Source organism: Mauremys mutica, chromosome 4 (genome assembly GCF_020497125.1).
Source record: "Mauremys mutica isolate MM-2020 ecotype Southern chromosome 4, ASM2049712v1, whole genome shotgun sequence".
Taxonomy (NCBI): Eukaryota; Metazoa; Chordata; order Testudines; family Geoemydidae; genus Mauremys; species Mauremys mutica.
Window position 1 is genome coordinate 17,553,925 of NC_059075.1, and position 20,683 is coordinate 17,574,607.

At 41.2% G+C, this 20,683-nt stretch overlaps 1 protein-coding gene across 1 annotated transcript in view; it reads left to right on the forward strand.

The window, feature by feature from the left end:
* JAG2 (jagged canonical Notch ligand 2) overlaps positions 1–7,109 on the forward strand; it is a 92,919-nt gene extending 85,810 nt beyond the window's left edge. Inside the window, 3 exon segments of the mRNA XM_045015764.1 lie at positions 53–184; positions 1,257–1,413; positions 4,795–7,109. Coding sequence (XP_044871699.1) covers positions 53–184; positions 1,257–1,413; positions 4,795–5,273 — 768 coding nt within the window. The 3' untranslated portion in view covers positions 5,274–7,109.
* The last annotated feature ends 13,574 nt before the right edge of the window (positions 7,110–20,683 follow it).

A 20,683-nucleotide genomic window follows, 5' to 3' on the forward strand; every position in this document is an offset into this window, starting at 1 on the left:
AATACAATTTTTAACTTGAACTAAAAGATAAATCATATCTTTCTTCTAATAGGGCACTACCATTGAAAACATTTGCTCTGAAATTCGATATTTACCAGCCACTCGGAGTGTTTCTAGGGACAGGACTTTGATAGTATTGTGTGATCTGTCGTACTCCACCGAGAATGCAGTGGAAGTTGCTATTGTAAGTACTAGACTGTTCTCCTGAACTAAACATGAAAATTGTTTGTCTAGTTAGATTGATTTGAATGTGTTTTATTTACTCTTCCCATGTTCAAACACAGAAACTAGTATCCCTATTAAGGTTTGACTATAATTTTGACTATAATTGTTTGTTACCTCATAGATCTGTATTAAAACACTCAGTTCTCACATTGGCAGAAAATTGCTGTCATCTTATTTTTTATGCTAAATTGTCTCTTTGAAATAAATTGAGTACAATTATTAGTGCACAGTGACCCAAATCACAAAAACAATCACCTGGCATGATTATTGACAATCTCAGCAGAGACACTAAGCTGTCCTTGAGGGCAAAAAATTATTGGTGGGGCACATAAGCAGAGTAAAGAAACTTTCATGACTGCCGTACATTTACTGTGGGTAAAGAGAACTTCAGCCTCCAGGATGCTCAAAGAAAGCACTGAAAACATTAGTGGAGGGAGCCGTGGGGAAGATCTGTCAGAGATATGAGTCAGCTAAGTGGTGGTTGACTCAAATTTGCTGAACTACTTGGTTCCTTGTAAGGGAATTTGGGCAGGATCTTTTTTGTAAGTTGCTTTTAGGTTGTGGGACAGTAAATCCAGCCAGAAGGTGTGTTATCAGACAATCTTTGCTTACTAGTGCCAGTAAAGAGCATACTGAGCTATGATGCAAATAGGGGGACCTGCAAAGTTTAAATATAATGGATTATGTCATTAGTGCAAGCTAATATCGAGATACCTTGAAACTCTTTACACTATGACTAAGTTTGGCTCGGCAGTGTAAGCAATATAGAGGTCTGCTGCCTTTACTTGCTGTATAGCAGGAGACAATGTCTTCCTGCCATGTGACAGATTTAGAGTATAGTATTGTCCTAATATTTCCATACTACTTCAAACTGAACCAGCCACCCTGTGGAAATAGTAAATTAGGATGTTCTAAACTGCTTCCAATGTAACTATCAATCTGTACGACTAATTTAAATTAAGATTAATCATTGATATAGAGAAGTACAGATCGGGAATTATAAAAATGATTTTGCCATTTTTCCCCCTTAGTCTTTTATCCCACACCAAGATGAGCAAGATAACAGTCTAATACAGAACGCTGCTAATACAATAGTAAATGCAATCACCAAACGGCAAAACAGCACTGTTATGCTGGCAGTTACTGAAGTCAAAGTAGAGACCATAGTTGTTGGGCATTCATCATCGGGTAAGTCAAAGATACATTGGTGTTTTTAAGTATACTCAGTGCTCCGATGCTACCCGTTTTATAACTTTCTTCCTATGTCCTGCCAGGGGGGCAGTAGCAGTCAATCATAAAGAAGCTGTTTTGTCACCCTCTCTCTACTTCATTTTTGTAGCAGGATCCCAGTTTCCTGCCTCATAAGAAATGTGTCGTTTAATGGCACACTGAATTGCCCCTCTCTCTCTCTCCCTCCCTCCCCCCCTCCCCCAGCTTGTTCTAGATAACAAAACAGGGAAAAGGGCACCAGTGGAACATATAGTATGACTTTCAAAGTCTCCATCCCAGGAGCAGAAAAGGTCATGATATGAGCAACCTTGCAAGGTGCTGAGCATACTCAATGCCTAGTCACTTCAATAAGAGTTAAAGATACTCACCGTTTCCTAACATCTGGCCTGATACAGTCAGTCATTGCTCTCCATATTCATTCGGATCGTATTATGGTTCTCTGCATGGATTCTTCACTTGGCGATACAGCCCAAAGACTGTGAGGGCAGGTGCAGAACATCTAGATGCTAGGTGTTCCAGACCAGCAGTCCCTCCCAGCACAAGAGACGTATAGGAAGCAGTTGTGGAAAATCCCTAGTGGACTCTCTTTTTCCCCTCCCCCCCCCCCCCGAAGGAATCCCAGAATGGGAGCCTTATGGTGACAGGAGATATACCCAGTCTCTTCCTTAACTTCTCCAGGGTCTCATCCAAGGAATCCTCCTACCAACAGTCTTGGTTAGTCACATGTATGGCCTCCTTGCTTTCACTGCTGGGGTGGGGAAGGGGATACGTTCCATCCTTCAAGAAATTTGACACATTTTTCCCTCATGTATTCCCCAAGTCCTCTGAGGCAAAAAAAAAATCTGCATACTTCATCTCTTTCTTGGACAGGAATTCTTTAGAGGAGGTAGGTTTGGATCCAGACTCTGATCCCAGGCTGTCATATCTTCTGCCCCCAGGAGAGTCATTCTTGAGGAATGGGATCACTTAGTCTCCCACTTCTCCAATAGATTAGAAAGCTCCAGAGGATGAAGCCAGTCTAACTATAGGAAGCTCATCAAATACTCCCTCCCATCCTTAAAATAGTAGGTGCAGTGTGCTTGGCTCCTGATTGCACCATCTCTTCCTAAGAACACACATGGAATCTACAAATTAAATATTGTTGTTCATGGTCTTTGGCTGGCCTACTTTAAAATTAACTTGGCAACAGTATCTCGTTCTTAACTCTCAACTGCCTCTGAAGGCCAATATCTCCATCCATGACTATCTGAATCATAAAGTATATGGGATGATCAGGCACATCTTTTTGAGATAGGAGATTGAGATAAACACTTCATCTACCTCTCATACACTTCGAGATCTAAGCAGACAGACCATCCTGGGGTTGGTGATGGGACAGAGTCACCTACCTGAATGGGGACTCCTTCCAAGACCTCCTTGTATTCAGGTGACCATGGGCACAAACCTACTTCAGTGGTGATGCGACATTGGTTGTGCAGAGGGCGGAAGTCAGTTGCCATGAGAATGCAAGCTTAATATCCTCATCTTGGCAGTGAAGTTGGTGGGAATGGCCCTCCTCTCCTTGAAATATTCTACCTTCAGCCACCATCTAATTGAATTTGACAGCACAGCAGTGACTTAGTTCCTCTGTGACGGAGGGAAAAGAAGCATAACTCTGTAGAAGTCTGTCATCCTCCAAATGGATGAAATATAATATGGGCCCTCTGCATTCCAAGTTGACTCAACCCTCCAGTCTTAATGGCTAAGCTGCATTTGATGATCTGATATGCTGGGCAGATTTGCAAACCCTCATTGGCTGCCTCATTCACAATAAACTGAAACTGAGGCTTCTACATAAGAAAATAGCTTGTCCAAAAAAACTTCTGAACAATTTTTTTCTTTCTTGGACAAGGCAAGACAGACATGCAAATCCATCTCTTTGGCATTTGTTTAAGAAGGAAGTGTGTTCCAGATCTTGGTGTAGCTAGGTACCATGGCCATATAACACTTATCCTGGAGAATGCTCACCCATAGTCTGACTTAATTCTTCCTGATCTTAGATAAACTTAAGGCAATTAATGGCATGGTATTCCTGCTACACAGTCTGACTGCATAGTGTTGGCTGGCATAGGATATGACTAGAATCTTGCATGATCATTCCCTAGCAATACCCCAGGTCTCAAAGAAAAGCACCAACTATCCCATCTTTTGAATTCTCTTGAAACGTCCTCTTCCGTATTTGCCTCTAATACTGCTTCCCTTCCTGTCTTTGGAGAAGTAAACAGAAAATTATCCTCCACTGGATGTAAAAGTAGCTAGCAAAAATATATTTCCAAAGCAAATGATCTCCCAGAGGTTGATTTTGAAAACATAATTTGCAAGGCAAATAGCCTGTTCTCTGCCATATTTCTGTATTCATGTAGCTGTGGAAGCACTCACTGGGGCTTGCTGGAAAGGAGAAAGGAAAAACTGCTACTTTGATTGACTGTTACCTTGTAGTGTGATATGCAAAAAGGTATGTTTGCACTGACGGAATGCAGTCACAGCAAATATCAGTAACTTTGCACAAATTAAAAACTTGTACTTTTTTTCTGCTTGTTAGTTTTACTTCTAAAAGTGCTAGATGTAATGGTTTTTTAATTCACATTATCACTGTTCAGGGTATTAAACCAAGCAAGTTTTTAAACAAAAAACAACAAACAACCATATGACACATTTGAAAAGAATATAGTTTCCATTAACTCAAGTGAGGGTATACAGAGAGTGCTTTATCTATATAGAGAAGTATTTGGATTCGTTACATTTTCTAGAAAATAGCTATATCAGTAGTACATACATTCACATAAAGACATGCAATAAGAGAGAAACAATGAATACATAGTTCATGTATCAGAGAGGTAGCCGTGTTAGTCTGGTTCTGTAAAAGCAGCAAAGAATCCTGTGGCACCTTATAGACTAACAGTCTATAGTCTATAAGGTGCCACAGGATTCTTTGCTGCTTTTACATAGTTCATATGTAACTTTCTTCCAGTTACCTTTCAGGAAGTAGTCAATCCAGATATCAACTAATCAATGTAATTCTAATAGTGTTTCATACCACTGGTATACGCTCATGTAGCAATGTCCAGTAGAACAGAAATCTCCTCTGATTTTTCTGCCATCATATTTCTCAGGAACCATTTTTGCCACTCAAAAGGAGTAGAGAAAATTAACTTGATATATTGTGGCAATTCCATCCTTTCCAAAAGGATTCTGAGAGGATGTACCTACAGCATATGTATGGATATTTCTTATTGCAGATGCTCAGTATTGTTTAACAAGTTTCAATAACCAGGCTTTCTGTTTTGGTTTGTCCCCTAGATTATCTGGTTCCAATACTCTGTGTAGTTTTTAGTATTGTATGGCTGACTTGTATAATCATCTGTGTGTGGTGGACTCGAAAGAGAAGAAAAGAGCGAGAGAGAAGTCGCCCACCTAGAGAGGAGAGTACCAACAACCAATGGGCACCTTTAAATCCCATAAGAAATCCTATAGACAAACCTTACAGTAACAAAGACATTCGTTATGAATGTAAAAATTTTATATCTCCTCAAAAAAGAACTTGTGATGCAGTGGAGGAGTATGTAGAGTATGAGGAAGAGGAGGAGGAGGAGGAGGAGGAAAGAGAGGTCATGGAAATGGACAAATTCCTCACACACAAACTCGCAATGCCTTTGTCAGCAAAGGCATCTGACACGTCAGAGAGCAGTCCAGTAAAGAGATCCCATCATATAAGCAAAATGGACAACAGATCTGTAAAAAATGTGAATGCATCAAACTTTGAAGGCGGTAGAGGCTAAGCTGTATTCAGAACATAGGCGTGCTGTGCCTACACTTAATGGGGAGGGGGAAATTGACATCTCCACTTTGCATCAAGGACTAAAATATCTGGAGTCAAATGTTCATAGTTTCTTTATTTTGCGTAAAAAAAAAAATTAAATAAATAAAAATAAAAATAATAATAAAATAAAAAAGTTTATTTTGTTTCTTTAGCCTTGTATAAATTATTCAATGACTGTCAGATTTAAAAAAAAGAGTAATCTTTGATAGTTGCTATTTTTGTAAAGTTTACTTGTAATACACTCGCTGTATGGCAGAGGAGAGAGGTTGTATTTTCAATATGTGTAAAGTTTATTACAAGAGACTGTACACTGTTTACAGAATGTATTTCTTTTTATTACTTGCTCTAATTTAATGGTGGCTTTAAAACCTCCTGGTTGAGGAAATTGTGTGAACTTAAACTGTTTCTTGACTTCAAATCTCTATTAATGGCAGCTCACTGCACTTGTTACGTTAGTAGCTTCTGTAAGATTTTTTTCAAATTTGCCTTACACATTTTGTAACAGGAACAAAAATTATAGAGATCTTTCAACTGTGGTTTAAAAGTGGCCTTTTTTATTTTTTGTTTTAATTACTTTAGAATTGCAGTATTGAAGCATGTGACAAGTGCCTTGAGATTAAACTTTTTCTATAGCAACTGTCAAAGACTGCCATACCGATATAGTTAAATTTTGAGAACTCTCAGTTTCCCTAACTGACATGGTTTATTTTGTAATTGTGAAAATGCTTCTTTTGTAAATATGTATATATTAAATGAATCACTCTGTATATTTGATTTAATAACTTAAAATATTTTGGTCTTTTTTTACGTCATTCCTTTTAATTTATGTTGCCGAAAGGGAGGTTTTATGGCAGTTTATAAAACTTTTTTTGTATTATGTCCAGATTAGAAGAAGATGTTAGTTGATACAATCAATGTTAGGAATCTGTTGGTCATTTGTATTTACATTGGAACACAATCATTTTACGTGTAAATAGGTCCAGAAACGTTTATTTTACCCAAGTTCTTCCCATCTCAAGAACACTAGAGGGTGCATATACTGTACAGTACAACATAGCAAGGCATTGTTTTTCTTTTGTGAATGTTAATTACATGTGGTATTACATATTTTTTTGCATTTAAATACAGGCCTAATGAAGGGAACAATATTTTCCTCATTCTTGTTTCTGTTGTGCTTATTCATCTATCGCTCTAAGAAAAAGGTTGGCAAAGTCAGAAGATGGAGTACCTCAAGAGAAATGGTTGTTCGTAATGGAAGGCTTGTGCATTTTGTTTTTGACTTTTTAAAAGCTTTATTATTGCTATAACTGGGCAAACTATACTTTATTTTTAATTACTGGAAAAACATAACACTACATACGCTTAGTTACCTTACCAGTGAGAAAAGCGGATGTTTATCTGAAAGTATAAACCCTGGCCAATGAACAATGTAAACATGAATGTTTTGAAACCAATTATTTTATACATGAACGCAGGAATTGTTTTGCAGGATCTTCTGTTTAGTACATTTTGTTTGACATGTTCTTAAATAACTTTCAGAAGAAAACTATTTATTAAAGCATTTTATAACAATGTTTGTTGTAACTTTTTTTACTTTGTGCTAAATATTCAAAACTTATTTTGATAACCTGGTTTAGAAGGTAGCTTTAGAAAGGGTACTATCCTTCACATGTTCCCCAGTATAATCCTAAGTATTTAAACCAAAAATACTTTTTCTGCTACCCTTGTAACTTTTTGTACTGTAAATGCTGCTGTCTTCCATAATCTAATAAAATGATTCCCTCATTGTGTGTAATACATTTTAAACTGTGTTTGCTTTCAAAATGCATTCAATACACTCCTTGTTCTACTGAACTACCACATCAGACTTGGAAGGGCAGAGTAGTGGGTTCAGTTGCTATTTCAAGAAGTCTGTTTTACTTTGCTTCAGCAGCAGCACTTTCAAATTTGAGTCAGTCAGGAGGTGAGATTAACAAGGAACCAGAGTGCTGCTTTAGCTGTGGGTTGTTCCTATAGCCATGAGTAACTGGCTTCCTGTGAACATCTGCACACTTAAGGAAAAATGGTAGCAGTATCTTGTGCTATCTGGCTGCCTTGATGCTCCATCAAAATGGAATACTTTACTGTTCAACATAACTGCTAGCTCTAGAAACTGAACCTGGGGGCACTACTGTATCCACCTTCAGCTTCTAGATCAAATTCCAGACTTCGTCCTTCGCCATCTCTATTTCAGTAGCACTAGCTGATATGCTGCCCACCAGGACTGCGCGCCGTATGGAGGTGCTCCAACCTCAACTATTGGCTAATGTAAACAGCAGCCTTTCTACTGCTATATTCCCCTGCTTCCTCAGTTGAAGATGGGAGACTCTAAAACATTCACTGCAAGTACTTGAATCACACTGTGGACCTGCAGCTGTCCAGTCCTTGTACGAGATGACACCATATTAGCATATGGTCTGCTTTAGGTACAACTGTATTCTTGCCAATTGTAGTAACTTACATGGTTTAAACATAGGTGACTTATTTGATTAATGCAAACCTATGATGCCTCTAACATACTACAGTAGAACCTCAGAGGTGTGAACCAGGGCTTTGGAGCTGTGCTCCATCTCCGCTCCAGCTCCAGGCAAAAACCTGCAGCTCCACTGCTTTGGAGCTGCTCCGGGCTGCGCTCCAAAGCCTTGGTATGAACTGACCAGTCAACTGCACACCTCATTTGGAACTGGAAGTACACAATCAGGCACCAGCAAAGACCTTTTTTTAAAAAGCGAGTACAGTACTGTTAAATGCAAACTACTAAAAAATAAATGGAAAGCAGCATTTTTCTTCTGCATAGTAAAGTTTCAAAACTTTATTAAATCAATGTTCAGTTCTAAACTTTTGAAAGAACAGCCCTGTTTTGTTCAGAGTTACGAACAACCTCCATTCCCTAAGTGTTCCTAACTCTGAGGTTCTACCATAAATAGTTCCTTTATTGACTGACTCATATTTCTGTAGTGAAATATGGGACTCGGTGTTGTGATGTTGCCCTAGCACCTGATCTGGAGGTAGAGAGAACAGGGGCACTGGAGTCTATTGATCCTGAAAGCTCATCTTTCAATCTTCATACAGTTAGTACATACATTTTCACTGAAGAACTGATATTGCTTGACTTAAACTAGAGCTGTTTCTGAGATAATTCCTGAAGTATCTGCTTTTACTTTAGGCTAATAAGCCTGATTCCTGCAGTGGGGTGCATGAGCCATACAACAAATTTGGTTCCACAAAAAACATCCAAAGCTATAGCGAAGAGACTTCACTCCCCTTGTGACTTCCCAAAGCCAGTCTTGGTTTTTCCAGGATTCCCATCTGCTAGAAGATATCCCTGTGCCACATCAGTAGGGGATCAGCACTAGCTGCTTATGACGGTCAGCGAAGAAAATATCTTTTCAAGATGCAGAAACTCAGCCTATTGCCTTTGGGAACTCCTGCCAATGTCTGTGGCTACCTGCTGCAGAGGGTGGGGAAAGACTTCGGTATTAGAAGTTAGTGCCGATATAGTAATTGAGGGGGTGTTTTTACTGGATGACTGATGTCCAAACACCATCGCGAAGACTTTTACAACTGCAGCAGAACGAGAAGTTACAGGCCTTATTTTATATGGCTCTTGCTATCCACCATAGATCTTGGAGTTGGGTCTTAACAAATGGTATTTGTAAAGCTAATTTTGCTTATTTAAATAATGTAACATGCCAAGTAAGTAGATAATGTTTGAGATCACTAAGCAATATAAAACATTGCACTTGAAATACAAATTTTCAAATAGCTATTGGGCCTACCAGAGGTAGAAGTTGCTAGTGTTTTTGAACAGCTTCATAAGGGTAGGGTTACCTTTACACGTTCCAAAGTGAAAACATACCAGTGCCAAAAAAAACTAGTGCCTTTTATGTGCATAAACAAATGATTATTAATGAAACAATGAGGCGGCAGAATTACAAAACCACTTCCCATATTCGCCAAAACAAGTATTAACCTAGTGTCTTGTATGTTACCTGTTTATAAACGAGACTGTAAAGGGTGATAGCAATTTAATATGAATTGAAATGATTTTATGACCTTTCCTATACTTGGAAAAGCTTCACTCTAGTATTTTCTTCACAGGACCAATGTGACCCAATACACACCCACCCCAATATATTTAGGGTGTCATAGCAAAATGTTTGATGTAGACTATTGGTGTTGCTATCCATCTTTGTTCAAGGAGCGCTCCCACTTGGGTATACTTCTGAAATCATGCAGCAAAACAACATTGTGTGATCTGGGTGTTCCATGCTATACCTGATGGATTCCCTACTACATAAATGGCATTGTTCCATGACACTTGTATGCGGTGACAAGACAGATTACTTGGAATGAGGCACCTGGACAGAAAGGAAGGAAGAGGAGGTATATTTTTGAGAATTGTCTTTTAAAGAGGAGAGAGAGAGAGAGCTTTTAATCTTTATTAACACCAAAACAAATTTTAAATATAAATGATAGAAATCTGTATGAAACATAAAGGCTCAGTCACTTTTAAGGGTTTTTTAAGTTCCATCTCTTCTCCCGCCCCCTTCTAAACTCCTGTCTGTCATCTGTATTGTTTCCTTGTATTTTAATCTTTTCAGAAATTCATGTGACTGTGCCACTAATGTGTTTGCTGCTATAGATATTTTTTTAACATTATGCCAACATCACATTATTTTGAGTAAAACAGCTAAGAGTGATCATGTTTTAGTCAAGTCGGTGACCTATCTGTGTAATGAGCAATTTTGTACTCTGACTTTTAATATGTAGCCTTTCAAGTATATTCACAGAGAAACCTTTGGAGTTTTCTGAAAGTAATTTCACTTTTATGCTCCAATGCGCTACTGACCTGGAACTTACCGAGTTTTGTTGCTTGTGGTTCTTTTGGCCGTTTGCCGTCTGCTGTTTGTTTTTTGTTCTTCAGCAGGCCAGTTAATTAATCCCCTTGAGTTCAAATTGTGCTTGAGTGAAAAGTTGATTGTAGAAAAATAACTTGATGTTGCCCTTTATTACATTAATGAACTACATGGAATTCATGAAAGGGCATTTCCCAGTGAATGGGTAGAGTAACCAGACGGAGCATAGCTCATGGCACTGGGCTGTGAGGCAGACTTATTATTTATGTACGTCCTGGAGGGGCAGCATAGAATCTCTCCCAGCAATGGGTAGCTTTCTCATTTACACCCTTGACTGCTAATTGCCCAAGGTGTAAGGGTCCATAGAATGATCCTAATAAATAATGGGTGAGCACGGAGAGAGTCTTTTTCTCTTTCCTGTGGCTGCTGTAGAGTAACAAAGCTGCTTCAAACTACCCAGCCAGTTAAAACTCATAGTAAAATAGATGCTGGTTGTGATCTAATGTACCTTATTTTGTTGGGCGTTCGTTCTGAGGCTTTTTTTGGGAGGAAGGAGGTCTTGTACTCCACTTTCCCTCCCTTCTCAAAGGCGAACTGGCAGATGTGAGGTGTAATTTGATCGATTTTTGGATATCACTTAGTAGCATTAAAAATAAATACAAGAGACCTTTCTAAACATCCATATGTTCTTGTTAAACTTTTTTATTTTTTATTGTTGTAGAGCTCAGAATAAAGAAGCAGATAGTAAAATAGTTTAAAGAATAAGGACATAGTATGAAGGGCTATAACAATTTTGACATAACCTTTTACCAATACCTCACTTATCCACCCACACATACACGGCCTAACTTTTTTAAAAAAATGTTTGTTTCAACATAAGTCCTTATTTAATAACTTTTCTAAAAATCTGCAAAATCTGCTTTTCTGCTTTTCTTGCCCTGGGGTACTCTAACAGACATTTAGTACAAGGGGGCATGTGAGTATATGAAAATGTGGTGGGTATGTATTGCCTTCCTAAATGGTAACAAATGTCAAAGCCTTACAGCTCCGCTTCCTGTTGGAAAAGACATCTGTGTTGCAGACTCAGGATAGTTTCTTAGTGTAGTTTTGTATATAAAACAATATATAGACCAGTCCTGGAACAGAGCTACTCACAAATGACATGCAGGCAATCATCAATCAACTCTGCCCTAAAAATTGGCAGATTAAAACAGAGAAAACTGCTCCCCCCAAAACAATCTGTTACAAAACTAACAATGCAGCATTTTTTCACACTTATACAATTTTGCAAGTTATATAACAGCACCATTGGATGTCTCCTGCCATAACAGTATAATACGTTCCATAGTTAAGGTTGAGTTTTACACCTAAAGCAGGGATTCAAGTACACTATATTCTTTATACATAAAATATCCTCCCCAAAATTGGAGTACTTACTGAGTAAAGAACACTTATTTTTTTTTTTTGCAGAATTTTCAGGTAAATTAATTAGCTTGAGTAAAAGTTGATTGGGTCATTTTAAGAAATTTACCACTGGGTATTGGACAGTTTTTCTCCCAAATGATCTTAGCAACAGACTAACACAGCCACTTAAAACTTCCCTTACCGTCAAAACTCACTGAAAGTTTCTGCATAGGCTGTTTGGAAAGGCTTCTGTGTCTTGGATTACTGGCAATTATTTTCCCATGATTCTTCATAACTGAAAGCCCTAGAGAGACAGGAGAAAAGAAAAATCACACTTGATTTTTCTAAAAATCCATGTATTCTAATATGGGATCGTAAGTGCAATACTACACTGCCCCAGTCATGATCTTGTAGTTGTGGTTTGGTGTCACTATAGGAAATAATTAAGATTGGTTGAGTGTTCGAACTATAGATTTCCATACCTGAAAGAAATACAACATGCCTGGATTTCAACCTTAACTCTGAATTTCGTGGGTTTATAATGCTTGATTTTTGGGATAATTACAACATCCCTGTTGTGTGCATTATCCTAAATTATTGATATGTGCACTCAATCTTAACTCCATTTGAAAGTAGTTTTTTGTCTGAAGATAGATATAATTGAGGGTATGGATGCACAGCTTTAGATATGCAGGACTTTTTTGTCAGCATGAATTTTGGATGGTTGCGTTACTCAGATATTCTAAAGCCGAAAGGAAGTTATGCAGATCCCCTCCTACAAGTGCCAGTAAAATTTACTTTCATATCACACTACACCATCAGGTGTTCTTTATATACCATATATGTAGGAGTTGATAATCTCCACTTCACAGCCTCTGCAGGCCTGTGAGTTAGCACAGGTGCAATACATAAAGCAGTTCCTGAGTTAGGACTCAATTTTGCCTCTTCCAGACAGCTGTAATATGGAGCAAATTTATTTGTGTGTGTGTGGCTTTAAAATAAGCAGCTGTTTGAAGCTGCTTGGTGGTTGGAATGTTGGAATGAATCCTGGGGTAAATCAGTAGGGGACAGAACAGGTGAGGCATTCAAAGATGCATGTTAAGTTAGTTTATCGCATGAACATAGCCTCCCCAGATGTAATCTCCAATGCGTGGGGTGTATATATGTGTTTATATATGAGAGAGTTGGGCCCAACCCCAACTGTTTGGGTCTGTAGCTCAACTTCTTTGTTAATCCAGAATTTTTGAATCTAGTTCAAGTGACTGTCGTGATTACTGAATGACTCCAAACAGAGCACACATCAGGTCTATGCTAAAATGCCCTGTTATTTCTGTTACCCTCTCCTACTTCCCTCCAATCCCCTGCCTGCTCGTTTACATTGTCCACCTGCGATGTCTTACCACCATTATCCTATGCTGGTTGGGATAGGACCATTGCTCACTCCAGGTTTGTCGAGTGCTTAGCACAATGGAATCCCAACTTGGTCAAGCTCTCTAGGTACTGCTGTTGCTTGTCATGTCCTCCTGCTTCCTGCCGCACTTGTGATTGCCTGATCATTGCACGCCGCCAGGTCACTAGTACATTTGTGCTCAAGCACTTCCTATTTTGAGGATCTTTGTTACAGACAAAGGTAGTGGGGCCAGTGATGTCATCCCACTTGATCATCACAGCTGTAGAGTGGCCAACTCCAGTGTGGAGTCGATTTTTAAGGCAATACCATGTAGCGCAGAGCTGATCTGTATTGGGTGGTATGAGCTGGGCTGGCGGGAGCTGGAGCACATGGGCTATAGGATCATTCCCTGCTCTTGTTGGCTGTAACTGAACCCTTGTCTGTGTGGGTGACAATGTGAGGGGACTAGCAGTGGCCAGAGAACTTTGTTGTGGCTTCAGTTGACTCACATAGAGGAAGAAGTCTTGGATCTGCATGTTGCCTTATGCACTCAACTCTAGTAGCAACTTCCCGGTGCATAACAGGAGGAGTGATACCTGCAAGGATATAGAGGCTGTTGACATGGCTAGGCTTAAGCTATCCTGTAATATAGCAGCAGACAGTGTAAAGTACAGGGTCCAGCTTCTTTGTGCGAAGGGATTATGCCCACACTGCACAAACATATTCAGAAGAGTAGCAACGTTCCAGTGCTGTCAATCAGTGTGAACAGGTCTGCTATCCATTCTGATGTAACCAGCTTGCTGAGGATGCTTCGCCTGCTAACCTTGGCTTTAGTTTTTTCTATGTGAGCTCTAAAAGAGAGTCTCCACCAGACAAACATCAAGGTACACCTCTACCTCGATATAATCCTGTCCTTGGGAGCCAAAAAATCTTACCGCCTTATAGGTGAAACTGTGTTATATTGAATTTGCTTTGATCCACCTGAGTGTGCAGCCCCCGCCCCCCCCTCCCGAGCACTGCTTTACCGTGTTATATCCAAATTCGTGTTATATCGAGGTAGCGGTGTATATGAGATTTATGGAGTGAGTAAATTTCATCCCAAGCCAGCTGATGCTGAGTTAGCATTTGGCCTCTTGGTTTTTGAGATGGAATGCACTGACTTGCAGGTCATCTATGTAGATAAAGGTCCTTGTGCTGGGGTAGCTTGGCTGCTCCTTTGTATAAATATTAAATAATGTAGGTGCTAAGACACTTCCTTATGTGATGCAATTCTTCTGTTATTTCCTTCGGCTCAGTTTGCCACAAAAGTTCATGAAGAATCTTCTGTTCTCCAGTATGGTCTGTATTAGCTTTGTGAAATGGTGGTTCTTCGTTACCATTAATATCTTGGCAAGGAGTCCACAATGATTGACTGTATTGTTAAGCACCTGAGAGAGCAACAATCCCCGCTGCCATAATCAATCCCCTTCATATTGTAACCCCTTTGGGGTTTAGAGAGCATGGCCTCTTTAAATCCAGGGGGTGGGTCTGAGGGGGAGCAGCCCTCAGGCCCTTGCAAAGGAAGCAGAGAACGCTCTGTGGGGCTTTGCAGAGGGCAGCAGAAGAGGGCACCGGAGGGGTTTGCTGGGGAGAATTCACTGGCGCCGAAGATGACCAGGAGCACCCAAGACTCACCACTGGACTGGAACTTTGCTCAGGCCTCCTGAACTCTGTGTGCAGACACATTGCTTGGTGTCTGCCCCTCCAGACTGTGCTCCCACTGGGCCCGTGGGGCCTTGGTTTGGATGCAGCCCTGTTTTACTGCTCCCTTATATTTTCTCTTGTTGTTTTTCTCCTCTCTTCCCTCTGTCAATAAATATCTCCCTTTGTTCTATCCATTGTACTTTTCCTGTGGGTGGGTGGGTGTGTTCACTCTGGGGGGCTGGAACAGGTGCCCCTGGGGTGGAAGGGATTTCTCCTGCTGCGTTCCTGCGCGTGCCTTCTCTTGGCCAGAGCTGCCTGCAGAGCAGACTCCATCTTGGCCAGGAGGACGCTAAAGTTACAATATCTCTGATAAGTTGTGTCAAGTTCAGAAGCTGTCCAGTATGACAGACCTGGGTGAAAGCCAACCTGTTCATCCATACAAAATGGTGTGAGAGCTGCTGTAAGGTGCTATAAGAGTAGTTACTTAAACCATTTTAAAATATCACAGGGGAGTGAAGTCAAAAGATTTTTGGTCCTATGGTTCCTTCCAAGTCTTCCAAAGGGCCTCTACTGTGGCTTATCAGATTTTTGGTATGTGGAGCTGGGTAAGAGAGGTCCTGAATATATTCAGGAGCCACTTCGAGGTGGGGCGGGATTTGAATTTTTTTGATGTAGGTGCTACTACATTATATATAGCAGTTCATAAGTTCAGGACTTTCAGATTCAGATCTGAAGTATGATAATGTTCAGATCTAGGTTAGGGTTCGGGTCTCTGTGTAAAACACACCCACCTTATTGATTATTACTGGGAGCTGTGATAGTCAGCTTCTTTCAGCTGGGTGTGGTTTTGTTTTTGTTTTTGGAGAATTTTTGAAGAAGAGAATACTGGCATAAGGTGATGCTCTCCCAGGTACTGCTGGTCATACTTGAGCCCTACTGGCCCAATATAATTTCCTTTCGTCCCGCAGAGGTACTGAGCACATACCTCTTATTAAAGTGAATGGGAGCCAGGCAGGCCCGGTGCAAGGATGTTTCGCGCCCTAGGCGAAACTTCCACCTTGCGCCACCCCCTCTCTCCGCCCTGAGGCGCCCCCCCGCCCCAGCTCATCCCTGCTCTGCAAACGAGCACCCCGAGCACGTCGTCACTGCTTCACTTCTCTCGCCTCCCAGGCTTGCGGCGCCAATCAGCTTAGGCGGCGCAAGCCTGGGAGGCGGGAATAGTGAAGCAGCCACGGCATGCTCGGGAAGGAGGCAGGGCAGGGGTGAGCTGGGGTGGGAGAGTTCCCCTGCGTGCCGCCCCCCCCCCTTACTTGCTGCAGGCGGCCCTCCCCGTGCTCCCCTGCCCCAGCTCCCTCCGTCTAAATGCCGGTGGTGACCGGGGCAGCCGAAGATCGGGCCGCCGTGGTCACTGCTGAAGAAAATGGTGCCCCCCAAATCCCAGCGCCCTAGGCGACTGCCTAGGTCACCTAAATGGTTGCACTGGCCCTGGAGCCATGGACACTCAAGCCCCTCTGAAATTCAAGTCTCTGCAGTCTCCTTCAAGTGGAGATGGTGCTGTGTGAGAAACTAGCAATCTACTGACCGTTTCTTGAGTCTGCCCTATGGGGGTCTGTGACATTGTGGCTCAAGAATGGTTTTCAGTGAGAGTTTGGCTGTAGCCCTGGCTGGGAATTCCTGAGAGAGTGTGCCCCATGTAGAGCTTTGAAGCCGAACTAGGCTGGCTCTCTCTTTTAGTGAGACGTTGCTGCCCTTCCATCTGGTGCTTCACATTCCCATCCGTGATTGCACAAGACTCTGCAAGGTTGCAGGGATCTCTTCAGGGTTGCATTTATTGATGTATTTATTTGGGTAGATATATCTATTATGACTGGCCATTTATTACAGCAGCATGAGCAGGGAGGGGGGATGACATGGGCCAGGGTTTGCCCCCTTCTTCCTCTACCTCCCAGGAGTGGAATTCAGTACACAGGGACCCAAGATCTATTGGAGGCCTGATCATCTGGCTGGAGGCTCAATTTGTCACTGTTTGCCTTGGGGGAGCTTCTCCTCAAGTCCTAGCTCTTTAGGACCTGGGACAGAGGGGGAGCCAAAAAACTCCATTGCTTAGCATCCCACTACAATCAGATCGAGTCCCATTTGAGAGAGAAAAGTGACCAAGTTGGAACTGCCATTGGAACCCTTCCCATGTATAGAAATGGGTGACACACCAAGGAAACCTTTGGCCAAAAGGTTGTCTAGGCTCAGTGTTTGAATTCTTCTAGTTCACTCCAGCCCAAAGCTAGATAACTTGAGGGAACCATTCACCATCTCACACAAACACGTGCTGTCCGCTTACCTGCATTTGTGGGAGGGCCTTTTCTTTTGAAGTGCCAATTTTGACAATGGTCTCATTACTTGACCAACAGGCTCAGGGATGTAGGTATGAGCCAAGATATGGTGGTGTGGTTTGAGGGTCAGATTAACTCTCTGATCAGATACTCCTTTTATTCAGAATGCTGCTAGACTTCAGCCTATCCACTCCTGATGATGCAAGGATAATGGTCAGGTTTAAACTGCCATCTATTGTTAAATTGACTAGCATGTCAAGTGCCCCATGGGATTGGACTTTGGAGGGAAGGATGCCCAGTATTTAGGGCCATAGTCTGAGACTGGAGAGATCTGGGTTTAATTCCTGGGTCTACCATGGACCTCCTTTGTGACCCTGGGCAAGCGGATTAGTAGCTCTGCAAACTGAGGATAATAGCACTTACTCACTTCACAGATGTTGTGAGAAGTGATGATCAGGTTGTGAGGCAACCATATAAACACCTAAGAGATCTATAGAAATTGCTGAACTTCCAATTTCTACAGCCTACCGATTTTTTTCAACTGTTTTCTTCAATATTACAGATGATTCATGGCTTTCTAATTCAGTTTCATATTACTTTGAGATACTGCATAAGCATTCCTAATCAATCTGACTCTGTTTTTCCTCCCTAGTAAATCAACTTTAAAACAAGACGTCATGCTACAGTGTTTTCTAATTGTAATGAACGCATTTATATGTTAGTAGTGGTATATTTGCCCAATCTGACTTTTACCATAAGCCACCCATTTGACTGTGAGCACTCTTACAAGAGTTTGTGTTGTACTGGAAAGTGAATTTAAAACAATAAGCTCAAGGAATAGCAAAATCCATACATCTGTCTGAAAAATATTTGGGTGCATCTCAAGTGAAGTGCGTTGGACTCCTATTCTGATCTGATTGAAGTCAACGAATAACATTCCTGCTCCTTAGTCATCAGTAATAAATAATTGATGCCCAAACATTTATGGCTCTCAAGCCATGTAATCTGGCTTCTCTTAAGGCTTTTAAAAGCCTAATGCATGAGTGCTGCAGCTCTTTGGTCTTTTAAACGTGAGTTTAGCTGGAAAGCATTTTAGTGCGTGAGATGCCCTGACGTGGATAAATAGAGGTGATTTCAAAGCGAATGACCCCTGGAGTTGGGTGAATGCTGCAGAAAAATATCTGAGCATCCATCTGTCAGGTTTTCTGGAGGCCCCTGTAAATGTGCTATCTATGCGCTCTCCAGTTCAAGACAGCACTGAGGGTTCCCTCATTGAAATACTCTCATAGCCTCCCTTGTTTCTGTGGGGATATTTGTCCGTAGGCCTTTTCACATAAGTTTGCACGAAAATACCCACTAGCACCAGAAACCTAACATTATGGTCACCCAATCAGGTACTGGAAACGGTACATGTCATATAACTGACCAATCATTTAATTTGCCTTAAAAAATAAAAATAGCAAAGGCTGAACCAGTGGCCACTTTCTGAACAAGCTGTAGGCAGAAACATTTCTTCAAACAACTGCAGAAAGGGAATGGTCTGTACAATTCAATCAAGCAATTTGCAGAAGGAAAACTTAAGCTTCACGGCATGAATATATTGCACTCTGAGAACAGTTTGACCAGCTGTAGCTACCTCTGTAGGTAGGGTCTTGCTCTATTACTGTGTGATGGATGCAAGACTTGTGTAGTTGTGAGCACTCAGCCCTGATCAGATGGCAAAGAGATGGTCCAGCAGGCATGTGTTTGTATGGTGTGTGTCACTTGAATGGTGCATGCCTCAAGCTACAGAGCTGTTTGCCCATCAGGCGAGTTTATTACCAAGGCTAGAATTACTCTGGAGGATTCCAGCCACAGATTCTGAAAAGGGGACAGAAATGGAAAACTCCACAGGATCTGCCATCTGCAGGTTAACATTTTTTTTTAATTTGTATTTGTTTATACAGTCTAAATACTGTGGAGATTTTTACAGTGCTGCATTTGAACATTTAAGTAGTTCAGAGCAAATGAAAAGCTGAAAGAAGCTGGGCGGTTTCTCACTTAGAGAACTGGCAAATACTTGCAGACAAATGACAGAATAGGCTTGGTGGCCCTAGATCCTGCCTTGTCCACATACTTTGAAGGGCGATGTGTCTGCCTCTCTAGTTTTGCTTGGTTTGCTGATTGCTTCTGAAGGCAGATATGAAGCCAACCTCTCCCTTGAAAGGGCCCCATTGAACAGCTGTAAAATGACAAACCTCACACATTTAGGCATTCCTTACACACCCAATACATAAGATGACACCAACTCAGCTGATTTGAGGGAGGTGTTCTGACAGCCTGATGACATTACTTTCAGTACAGATAAGTCTGGGAGGTTATCTCAAGTGCAGCGATATCCTTTAAAAAAGTGAGGAGGAGAATCTACTTTGCACCATGTCACCATGGATAAAAACCTTTTGATGAGTGACAGCACTAGTTAGTGTGTTCCAAAATCCAATACCTTCTAAGGGCATCTGAGCATGAAGAGACGCAGCCAGATACAAACACCAGTCAATAAAAGCAGACATAATATAGGGCCAACATTTTCAAGCACGGGTGACTAAATTTAGGCACCTACTTCTATATGTATGCTCCTAAATACATAGCCTGTTTGCCAAAGGAGCTGAGCACCTTGTGCGCCCATTGACTTAAATGAAATACAGGGGTGCCCACTCTTGTAAATGTCAGGCCACTTTTAAGTAGCTGCCTAAATGTGGGTATTTGGTTTTAAAAATATTATGTTGGCTTTTGCGCTACTTTTACTCTTGGGCATATGTTGCTAAACTTGGATACCTGTGCAAACTCTTCCAGAACATGGAGAGTTTTGATTTCCCAGAGGTCTGGTTCAGGCGCATCTTCAGTCATTTTTATATTGCTCATTAGAGCCAAGAATTATTATCTGCTGCAAATAAACAGAATTTAGCTGGCAACATTTGTTTAGCTTAAGTGTGGGGATTTGTAGAGTCTCATGTCAAGCATTTAGCCAAATCTCTCTGAGTGAGGCCATTTAGTGGCCCATTCCTTCCACCCACAAAACTCCATTTGGGCATTCTGAGTGCCTAAGGAATCAAAGATCTGGTCCACCAATGTAGCCATTCCTGGAGTAAATATCCTGTTGTTTATGACCTCACAATATAAGCCAATGTTGATTGGCCAAAACTGACATCGCTCCTAGAATACTGTCTTTAAAAGTGCCACATGCAGGAGAATGCCATAAAAAGACTATTCTCTTCTCTTCCTGCTCCTTTCGGTGTGTGGAGTAGCAGTATGTAATTTATGGAGCTAGGTAAGTGCTGGCAGCCAACTCCATACTTCTGTCCCTTTATCATATCCTGTTGTTGCTTTCCAGTGAAAAATACCAGCAGACATTCAAGGTTATTTCCGTTTCATGGTATACTGTGTTTGCAGCCTGATTACATCGACACCACTTAGAGGTTTCCTACTGTGCTCTAGCTTTACTGCTCTTGCATCGTGGATTTCTCTTTTGAGACCATATAGCATTAAGGCTGGAAAATTTGGTTGAAATAGTCCTGTATTTTCTGACCAGGCTTTGACTTTTTTCCAGCTTCTTGTTTTTGTTTTTGCTATCTTCTGGCTGATACTTAAATTGAATTGCCCAGACTGTCTGCCTCTCAGATGTTTTAGT